Here is an 11486-nt window from a genome sequence, read left to right on the forward strand (position 1 = left end):
TTTTCTCTCATGTCAGTTTTAATTTTTGGGAACAAGGCTGAACAGAAAACAAGGCAGTAGAAAATCCACAATAGAAGAACTTGCACTATGTATGGAACAGTTTGAAATGATAAGGTGGAGATGGGAAACCAACATTTTAAAGCACTTCGTTCAATGGTTGATTTTCATTAGAAAACTAAATATTTTTTATTCATGTTTAGTACAGACAGTGCATTTGCTCATTTGAGATGACTCTGTTTACAGGGAAATAGAGGCCAAACTCTTCCTCAACATGAGCACAGTGCCGAGGGTCTTATTGCTGTGAGAAACACATTAATGTAGCGTAGGTACTCAGGACCATCAACTATGTTAGTTGATTTGTGGATGAAATCTCTTTATTTTCAGTCAGTTTGCTGTACAGAATACAACCAAAACTAAAGATAATTTACTTAGCATTAACTAATAACATTAAACTGCTGTACATGTGTATACTATAAATATGTAACATAGCACTTGAAAACAGCCTAATTTAGCTTCATCTGAAGCCCCAGAGCATAACAACAGCTGGTCAACTTTTTTGCTGAAGCCATCAACAAACTGTTATACTCCCAACAAACAAACACTATGCTGATTGTGCTGCAAATGTATAAGGCCAGAAGTGTGAGGAAAAAGATAAAATATTCACAATGTAAAACTCACTTGTTAACCAGGTTTACAATACACTTTACAATAAAAAATATGATACAAAATCAACACACAGCACAGCTGCTGGTATACTGGCAATACTGCCACCTCTATCCATAAACTGAATGAGAACTAGGTTTACATTTGAACAATGTGGGAAAAAAATAATCAATAATTATTGTTGCATACAAAAACAAAGAAGAAAAAAAACTGGTGGGACTGAAGAATAACAATGTAATACACGTAAAATAGCAATTACTGGTGTATTACTGGGTTCTCTTCACATTGAGTGAGTTTATGAGTACATCCTTTAATGGGCAAAACATCAGTTCGTCCAGCTAACTTTTTTTTAGGTCACACTGTAAACATTTCACTTAAAGGCTTTGTTAAGAAAGACTCCGTAGTCATTGCCAAGATCCCATTACTCTCAAAGGCGCCGTCTGTTGCTGTATCTGTAAAAAGAGAACACTACGTTATTCCTTTACAAATGGACTTCTGTCCATTTAACCTGGACATTTTTTGAGGCCATTTTAGCATCTTAATGAATACTATATTTATAAAATCCTCCGGAATACAACTTCAAAACAAGCATATAATGCAACAGCACTCGGTGAATGTCACAGTGAACATAAGTATTAGTATATTCATGTCTCACCAGTTATAAAAACAAGGAAGCGAGATGATATTTTCTGAACCTGCTGGCGGACCAAACATGTGAGATAATCAGGCTGATCTTTTGACATCTGGTCACAGTCATGGTAAGGCAAAACCTCCAGGATTCCAGCCTCCTGGCCCCAGTACAGAAAGTGTTTCTTTTCCTTTGACTCTGCACTCAACCTGGATTTGAGAGGAACAAATTTGATGTTCAGGAAGTTAAGACTCCAAATGAAAACAGATGTTGCAAATGGCTGAGGAAAAAAAAAATACAAATGAGCAAATTCTGTCTGATGAAATATGGTCTCAGTTTCCTTGTATTTAAAAATAAATAAATAAATAAATTGAAAAGCACAGTTTCATTCTGCATCCCAACCAAATATGTTGTTGGCCCTTTGCATGCCATCAAAACAACTGGCATGGCTCACGACTGTAGCGCTCTGTGGAATATAGTAAGCTCAGTAACTCATAAACTTGAACTGTTACTGGCTGTGGCAAACTAGTGCATCTAAGTCCGCCAAGGACGGTCCCAAGCCTGGGTGCAAAAAAAGGAGGGTAGTCGCCTGCTGAAGCGACCACAACCAGGCGACTGGAGAAATGAGGCATGAAACCATATGGATCCAAACCGATCAATGTCACACGTTGAAGCTACTGCATCCAGGGGAGCCGATGCACCAGCATTGGGGACCCAGGATGCTGGCGAGAAATGGACTACTGGCCAAGGTAACATTAGAATTTCACAGATCAAGTGACAATCAACACCAGCGTATTGAACATCTAGATGAGACAAAACATTGGCCAGACAGAGATCATCGAGGCTAATGGGAACCACAAAGAGGCTGCTAGGAAGGCTCAAACCACCAAATACTGCAGAGAGTAAGGCAAGTCCTGAGGAGTCAGCTGAATGGGATGAACAAGAGCCAGGCAATTAACACCTATGCCCTGCCGGTGATCAAATACCCTGCGGGGATAATAAGCTGGCAAAAGGAGGCAATAGAAGTCACTGGAATCAATACAAGAAAGCTCCTTACCATGAATTGAGAGTTGCACAATGAGACTGTACACTAAATGAAAGGAAGGAGGCCAAGGGCTAGAGAGTGTCAGAACCACTGTCCAGGATGAGACAACAAACATCCATGAGTACATCAGGAAGATAGCCACAAGTAATTGTGTGCTTGTTGAATACCTCAGGCAGCACAAACCTGAGAAAGAAGAGGAGCCAGGAGAAGAACCATAATGGAAGGACAGGCCCCTGCATGTATGTATTAACAGCAGATAGAAGTAACAGCACAGAGTAACTAATCGTGGCAGCACTGGAACAAGCTCATAGAGATCCATAGAGGCTGGTGTCTACCACACCAGGTAAAACCCCATGTGCAAGCTGTATAAAGACTCCCTTCAGAAAATCCAGCACATAACAGCAAGGTGCAAGATGCTAGCAGGTAGGGCATACATGGGACCAAGTGGTCGGCATAGTATACAGGAATATCTGTGCCAAGTATCAAAAAGGTCAAAGTGGAACATGCCCCCTAGGGTGGTTGAGATTGACCTAGTTAAGAGCCTGTTTGACTTCCAGTCTTTTTTAAGTTGCATTGTGTTGAGTTTGTGAAACATATTTACTGCACAGTTTAAAGCAGTTCTTAATTTTCCTGAATATTGAGGGTTTTTTTTTTTGGTGGTTACACCTTAATGTTGTACCAAAAAGTTGATTCTGTTTATCTGGACACAGTGTTTTTATTTATCCAAGTGACTTCTTCTGTCTCAGGTGATTGCAGGTTTTCCCAACCTTATGAACAGTACTTTGCATAATGACTGAAACTAGCCCACTGACTGAAAAATGGGTTGTGAGGTCAGTTTATTGATCATTTTGCCCTGCTGGATGATCAAAGCCCATTGACCAATGATCAAAAACCATTGTAGTAGACCTCCTGCTATTTTAGTTGCGGACCCCTGATGTAGAAGGTGAACACAACAGTGGTCCCAGTAATAATTCGAGAACTCAGTGCATTGAACCCCAAGCTGGGGAAGTTGCTCCAGCAGATTCCAGGAACAACACCCAGGATCTCTGTCCAGAAGAGTACAGTCCTAGGAATAGCAAAGATACTGTGCAGAACCCTCAAGCACCCAGGTCTCTGGTAGAGTCCGTAATTCTATTAGTTCACTGGTTTGTGTTATATTACTAGTACTACTTCTATGTGCCCATTTTTGTTTGTTCTCATGTTTCTTCATTAATTTCATGTTTTATGCCATTTTGTGGTGCATTATTGCATTTTATCTTTTTTTAGAAGGACTATATAAATAAATAATATCTTAAATTTTAAACAAAGAGTGAAAAAGAAAGAAATTCATCTTGTGCAACTGAGATATACCAAACTGGGAAGTTTTATTTAGTTATTCTTTGTGGGCTGGTCCTTACCTTGCATTTTCCTTTAATCGACGGCTGTCTCTGTAATGCAACATCCATTTCCATTTTCCCATTTTGCTTAGCTCTAGCAAGATTTCAGACACCTTTTTCATGTTACCTACAAATTCATTCAAGGTTCAAGCAATTAGTCAAATTAATAATAATGAAAATACTCCAAACACAGAAAACTAGTGCCCAATAAAAGTGCACATACAAAGGCTGAGAGCATCCAGCGCTGTTCTGTCAAACATTATAAAACCACCCTGCATGAAGAGTTCCTGATGTGTGAGATTCAAAACATCATCTGGTTCATCAATTCCAGCAAACTGCACATGCCGTGACTTCTTCAGCTCAAGCAAGTGTGGGACCTGAAAAGCAGAAAGTTGAGTCTTTAATAACTTTTATTTAAGTTTTGTTGTGATTTTTTACACCAATAGAACCATTACCTCACAAATATGCTCAGCAATGTCTTCATTCTTGAGGATGATGATCAAAGATGAAGAACAATCATCACCAGGGAAGAATTCAGATGGCTGTACAGGAGTGTGGCCCTCTGCCTCTAACTGTGCCTATTGAAATAAAATTATTACTCAGTGAGAAGTTATAAAATATATGGCAAGTTTATATTTTATATGTACAAGGGTTATGAAAAACAGCTTAGATCCTTTACTGTCACACCTCAATAATGGCTGCTATAAGCACAAGCTTGTGAGAAATAAACAACAATTCATTTTAAGTTGTATAGATATTTTGTTACATTTGAATCTGACCCTTACCTTATGCACTAGAACCACCAGAGTGTTCATTTTGAACCATTTGGCATTTTAAAATCATGTAACTCAGTTACAAACCCCACAATCTCTTATTTCATTACTTTTTCTAAATTGACTTATTCCTCATATAATAAATTTGGGGATTTAAAGAAAAAAAATTACCACCATTCATACCTGGAACCATCAATAGTTATTTACCCAATCAACACAATGTTGATGTTCAAAGAAAACAATGTAATATGCTGCAGTCAACAATCACTGTATGGAGGGTACATACTTTTTGATATGAAGGCATGCGTTTCATAAATCAGAGACAGCTACATGAGATGGCTAGATGAGTACTATATGAGTACTATGGGGAGTACTATGGGGACTATAGTTAGATTAAAGACAAGGTAGGGTAAAACAGTGATGAGATATTAGGCAGAGTGGAGCAGAGTGCATGCATAATGAATGTTTGAGAGGCCGGCAGTTTGATGTTGGTGCAATGGGGAAAACCTTAGCTGAACTGAGTCCAGAGTCTGTGAAAACAAATCCTAGCAAATAAAGAGCAAAATCCAAATTGGATGGGTTTCAGTCCAGAATAGGTAAGGGGCTGTATACTGGGGTGGATCAGTGTAGATGCTGAATGAGAGAGAGGAAGATACGGTGAAGAGAAGATATCTGCCTCCGGTCACTATGTTTATTCCCTGATAGGTTGGTGAGTGGTTACAGCTGTTGCTAGGCTAAATTTCTTGCAAAAGACATACAGTGCTACACCAGAAACTCTCAAACTCTTGTGACTGATTTGGCTGTTAGCAGAATGCCAAAGTTGCCTGAAGTCTTCACGGAAGATGTTGACTTGTCAGCAAACATTTGCTAACTAACCACTGAGAAGTACTAAAACTTGAAAAAGTCTGACACAAACAGGAAACCTTAATGCTAAAACCCAAGACATTTCAAAAGGCCCAACTTTTACTTTGAAGGCAACCTGTTTCTGTTGTCTGTTTGCTTCACACTTCACAGTTTCACAACCGTTTAGCAAGTTCCACACATACCACAGGCAACCTGCTACACCAGAAGCATTTGCAAGTGGTTTTGGTTCAGATGTCTTGATGCATGCTCAATCATCCAGGTAAGTAAATCCCACTGGGGTTTAGCAATCAATTTCAGAGCAACAGCCAGCAACCACTTAAAACCAGTCAGGGAATAGTCACCCCCCCCCCCGTGACAAGGCTTTATAAGTCATCCCCCAAGTGGTCTGTAAGCCTCTGTGACCGACGTCTTAATGGGTTCTAAAATATGTTTGACCATTATAATCTGTAATGAATGACTCCAAATTATTTCCAATACTAATAAAATATATTTACAAAAAAAGTTCTGTAAGAGAGGATTTCTTTGCCATTGCTGCTACTGTTCCAAGCCAGGTTCAAAACAATCCTTTTGGTGGTTCTGTTTAGTTTAAATGGGTTAGGGTGGTATTCAGCCATAGTCTGAAGGAAATATGTGAAAAACACTGAACATACTAATGGAAATCATATAAACTGATTATACTGAGGGAGTAGGCCCAGTACTTTACACCAACATCTGTCTTGACTATTGTATTCAATATCTATTTCTGACCAATGACTAACTTTTTTCTTGTACCTTTCATATACAAGCATCTTGTGTAATTGAATTTGATCAGACATGTCTGAGATATAGCTTATAAACATTATATGGCTGAGAACACTATTTAAAAAAAAAAGAAAGTGTTTTACCTTGGTTTGTTCAAAGAAGACATCTTCTGACGTTGCTAGCATGTAGAACCTATACTTTGTTCTACAGGACTTCTTCACAACTGAATTTAGATTAGTCCGGAACGTTTTATCCATTTCTTTCTTCATTTGTTCACAGAAGTCAAAATGGTTACTTGGTTCAGTCTTAGTGCAACTCCTTCGGAAGTGTTTGGCTTTAGCTGAGACTTTTTTGAAAGCACAAACATCTTGCATTTTTGCTTCATACAGTCTGGCACATTCCACAGTCACATCAGAAACCCAGTCATGTTCCACAATGTTATCTTTGCCTTCAGAAAGTTCTCCAGGACAAATCATCTTTTCTTCATTTTTGTCAGTTGCATCCTTCCTGTTGGACAGGTCTACCTTAATTTTTTGTCCAATAAGAGAGGTTCCCAAGTGATCCAGTGAATCCTCTTGCTCGTCTAGATTAGAGAAGTTGATAGTCAAAGGACTAGTGCAAGACAGCCTCATTTTGTCATGACTGTCTTCTTGGTGGGTGGGTCTCCTCTCACTCTTTTTCAAAGCCTGTTTCATTTGTTCTGAGAAAATGAGGGATTCTTGTTCAACTGACGCCTGAGTGAGATCATCTTGAATGCACCTCCGAGAAACTTGTTCCAGAAACGAATAAGATCTCTTCTGACTATTGTTATAGACTGTGCATACAAGTGAGCTTTGAGGCCCCAAGACCAGACTTTTATCTATGTTGTCACTATTTATTTGATCTATAAATGAAGCTGCTGCACTGGAGGGGTCTTTGAGATTCATCTCAATATTTTTTCTAACAGTTTGCTCAACTTTCTGAGCTAAACCATTTGTTAAGAAACCTTGAATTTCATCAACACGTTTTGAGGAACTTTTTGCAGATTCCAAAGACTCCATAGGTGGTGGCGATGACAGATTCATGTCGAATTTTGAAATATCCTTTCTCTGGTACTGATATGAGGGAAATGAATTTGATCTACTATTACCAACAACTGGAAGCCAAGTAGTTTTGAAGGAAAGTTGACTGGCCTCCTGGTTATCATTTAGTCTTTCAGAACATCCTTTAGATTTTGCATTTGTCCTCTTTTCTGAGAGCACAGATGTTGGCTTGCTATATTCCAGTCTAGGGGTTTTAGGTGGGTTGTTTTTGAGAGAATTTTCAATTTGTGTATCTACTAAGAAGTAATCTGCTTGACATTCATCATTCTTCGATGGTTTGACAGCCAAGACAGGACGATGATTGTATGCACGGGATTCCTGATTTACATTCGACTGCAGTGTTGGTTTAGGTCTCTCTTGGTCTAAACTTGGTTTAATGACTTGGAACAACTCGGATGGACAATTTCTAGGGAACTGGCCATCCTGCCCTATCAAGGTTTCTTGTATACCGACTCTTTCAAAATATTCCTGAGGAACAGAGTCAGTTTTCTTTATATTCAACTTGACACCAAGCACTTCTTCCAATTTACTTTTAAAAGGTGATACAAGTAAGTTATCTGATGATTCTATGTGCAGATCCTGTGAGGTAGAAGATGACACAAGAGCTGACTTTTCATTGCCCATTTTCTTATCCTTAAAGTCAACTGTAGGTTGGTCAAAGGCTAAAGAACTTGGGGTACATTTGCTACTAGGTTCAGGGGATTGAGCAACAGACTCTTTCATTTTAGGTGTTTCGATCTGACAGGACTTGTCAATGTGGTTTGATTTGGACAGGAACTTGTCTATACTTTGTAGAACTCTTAGAGTCCTTGCTTCAAGATCAGGATGGAGAATCTGGTGAAGGCTGGAATCAGTCTTAACAATGGAACTGTGACAAAGTTTTTTCTCACAAGGCAGCTCACCATTTACAGGTGCTGAGCTTGTGTTGAGGCATTTACGATTCAAGTTTTTGCCAGTTATACTACTACTTAATGCAGAATTGCTTTTGCCTGGGCTAGAACAAGATGGGTACCCATATGGTTTTTCATCTATAGTTGGAGTAGGGCATCGGTCATCTGACTCCATACCCAAGTCTACTGGCCCGTAACTTTCATTTATATCAAGAAGTAACATTTTGCAAGGTTCTTCTTTTTGACTACATGCTTGAGATGTACTACATATCTCACTGGTCAGTGCAGCTTTAGAGTAGCTAGAGTCACTGATGAATGGAATTTCTTCCTGGCCTTGTACCACTTCTCCAGACTTGCCTTGGGGGTGTGAGCCATGTAGATGTACACTAATCTTTTCTGAGGAATCTATTCCAATGAGAGGAATTTCAACACCACTGCAATTTTTATCCAATCCCTGATTTGTTTTGCACTCTGCTCTGAGATCCATTTCTTTAGTGAATGTAACTTGTGCCTCAAATATTTTTGGAACTTCAGACAGAAGTGACTGAGGCTGGCATTGAAATTGTTCTTTGCCAGTTGCATTATCAACTTTCGCCAGTACTGCATCCTTTCCTGAGGCATCCATTCCAATACAAGGAATTTCATCCTCAGTGCAACGTTTGTCCAGTCTATCATTTTTTTTGTCTCTTCCAACATCTGTTTTTTCTGCAAATGCCATGTTTGCCTCACACATTTTTGGAATCTTCCACCGGAGTTGGCGTTGAAATGTTGCTGTGTTATCCTTTACCTGTACTATAAGTTCTTCTGATCTATCTAGTCCAATAAAAGGAATTTCAACCCCAGTGCAACTTTTGGTCAATCCCTCATTTGTTCTGAGGTCTGTTTCCTTAGTAGATGCCACTTGTGCCTCACATATTTTTCGAACCTCACAAGGAGGTGAATGAACCTCGTGTTGAAATTGTTGTTTGAGATCCTTAACCTCCTCTGTTGACACAGTTTCCTGATCTTCATGATCATTGTTACTTTGACCAAATGTGTTTTTGTGAATTGCACTGTCATCCTTTACTTGTACTGTTACCCTTTCTGAAGGGTCTCTTCCAGTAAAAGGAATATCAATAGCAATGGAACTTTTGTCTAGTTCCTCATTTGTTTCATTAGTCCTAAAATCTGCTTCTTCAGTAAATGCCACTTGTGCCTCACATAATTTTGGAGACTCACATTTGGGTAAATGAGGCTGGTGCTGAAACTGCTCTTTGTCATTCTTTACTACGTCCTCTGTTGACATCGTTTCCTGGTCTTCACAATCCCTGTTACTTTGACCAAATGTTATTTTGCTTATTGCACTGTCATCATTAACCTGTACTCCAACCTTTTCTGACGCATGTATTCCAATAAAATAATTTTTAATTCCAGTGCAAACTTTACCCAATCCCTCATTTTCTTTGTTTGTTATGAATTCTTCTTCTCTGAGGCTTTCTTCCTTAGTAAATGCCACTTCTGTCTCACATCGTTTTGGAAACTTACACTGGGGTGAATGAGGCTGGGGTTCAAATGTTTTTTGTAAGTTGTCATCCACTGGCCCTACCTTTTCTAAATGATCTATTTCAGTAAAAGGACTTTCATCTGAGATGCAACTTTTGTTCCATCCCTCATTTGTTTCATCTGTCCTGAAATCTGTTTCTTCAGTAAATGCCACTTTTACCTCACTTGTGTTTGGAACCTCACACAGAGGTGAATGAACCTGGTGTTGAAATTGCTCTTCCTCATCCTTTACCTCTTCCTCTGTTGACTTAGTTTTCTGATCTTCATGATCATTGTTACTTTGACCAAATGTGTTTTTGTGACTTGCACTGTCATCCTTTACGAGTACTATAACCTTTTCTGAAGGGTTCATTCCAGTAAAAGGACTTTCAAATGCAATGCAACCTTTGTTCAGACCCTCATTTGTTTTATTAGTCCTGAAATCTGCTTCTTCAGTAAATGCCACTTGTCCATCAGATGCTTTTGGAGCCTCACACAGCGGTGAATGAACCTGGCACTGAAATTGCTCTTTGTCATCCTTTACCTCTTCCTCTGTTGACTTAATTTTCTGATCTTCTTGATCATTATTACTTTGAACATTGTTGCAGTCTGTTATTTCTTTGTTTTGGCTCTCCATTTCAACACTGTCTTTTACCAGAGGCATAGGCGAGCTTCCATCAGATACAAGTAATACTGCTGATTGAAATGCCTCATCTCTCAAATAATTTTTTTTGGGGGGGATTTTCTTAGTTGCAGGCTTCCTGTATATGGATTTAATTCCCAAAGGAGTGTGAGAATTATTTTCTGAAATGAAATAGCCATCTGCCAGTGCAATACCATCTGCACAAAGCATCGGAAGTAAGCCATGGCAGACATTGTTGGTGTTGCTTACTACTGGTGGTTGCTCGTTCATTTCTGCTTGATGATTACTGCGTGTAATGTAGTTGTTGTTTACCAAGTCTGGACCATTACACATTACAGGTAATGGCTGATCAGTCAAATCCTTTCCAGCAGACATGCAGTTTTCTTTCTCATATAGTCCATTTTCTTTAGAGTGATCATATTCTTTCATCACTTTAGCCTTATGCTTTAGGTCACAGGCCAGAAACCCTTTAAAATGTCCGCGATGTTCTTGTGAGACTCCTTTATGCTCCTCCTTTGATAATAGCTTCTCACTTTCTACACAATTTCCATTGCAGGCAATAATATCTGATTTCTTTCCAGAATCATCACCTGCATGACTAACCTTTTGAGATGGCTCTGCATTACCTTCTTGGCTTGGGTGTTCCTTCCTTTCACACATTGCCAGTTTTTTCAATTTGTTTTTTTCATGCTCATCTGTCTGAACCACACCTTCTACTTCCATATTGAGGTCTCCTTTTTCAGGTTTCACAAATGAAAAGGAATCCATTGCACCTTGTTTGACCAAGTCCATCTCTTTAGCTCCTAGATTTTTAGTGCTCTCTTGCATATTTTTCCCCTCTTCACCGCATCCAAGTAACACTTGACCAATTCCAAATTGTGCCACAGCAGTGGTGACCTTGACAGATGCACTTTGTGCCACTTTTTGAAGAGGAATGGCTATTCCATCACCTCTAATAGATGGAAAATCAATCTTCTCCAGGCAGATAGTTTTACTGTGAGGACTGGTCTGCTTAGCTTCATGAGGCTTTATGAAATTTTTCACGTCAGTCACAATCATTTTGGAATGAACCATGTTTTCAGAAGGCTGAAAAAGAAAGAGTTAACAGAAAATATAAACAAATCACACTAAAATATCAATTTAATTCATGCAATATGTTAATTGAACATTTCAGACTGAGTGGTTTGTATTTAATGTCAAAACATTTTATACAAAACAGCAGATAGGGCTGGGCCATATTATACCGTTCACGGTAATACC

The 11486-nt window shown here is 39.0% G+C and overlaps 1 protein-coding gene across 3 annotated transcripts in view; it reads right to left on the reverse strand.

Moving 5' to 3' along the window:
* Positions 1-11486, reverse strand: part of tasor2 (transcription activation suppressor family member 2) — a 31505-nt gene continuing 20019 nt past the window's right edge. For all 3 annotated transcript variants that reach the window (XM_005929046.3, XM_014335745.2, XM_014335744.2), the window contains exons 17-22: positions 6234-11312; positions 4168-4290; positions 3936-4089; positions 3734-3839; positions 1319-1500; positions 1-1115 (exon numbers count right to left, since the gene is read on the reverse strand). In XM_005929046.3, coding sequence (XP_005929108.1) covers positions 1018-1115; positions 1319-1500; positions 3734-3839; positions 3936-4089; positions 4168-4290; positions 6234-11312 — 5742 coding nt within the window. In that variant the 3' untranslated portion in view covers positions 1-1017. The remainder of the gene's footprint in view (positions 1116-1318; positions 1501-3733; positions 3840-3935; positions 4090-4167; positions 4291-6233; positions 11313-11486) is intronic.

This window comes from Haplochromis burtoni, unplaced genomic scaffold (genome assembly GCF_018398535.1).
Source record: "Haplochromis burtoni strain Fernald_Lab_line unplaced genomic scaffold, NCSU_Asbu1 Contig_77, whole genome shotgun sequence".
Classification (NCBI taxonomy): Eukaryota; Metazoa; Chordata; class Actinopteri; order Cichliformes; family Cichlidae; genus Haplochromis; species Haplochromis burtoni.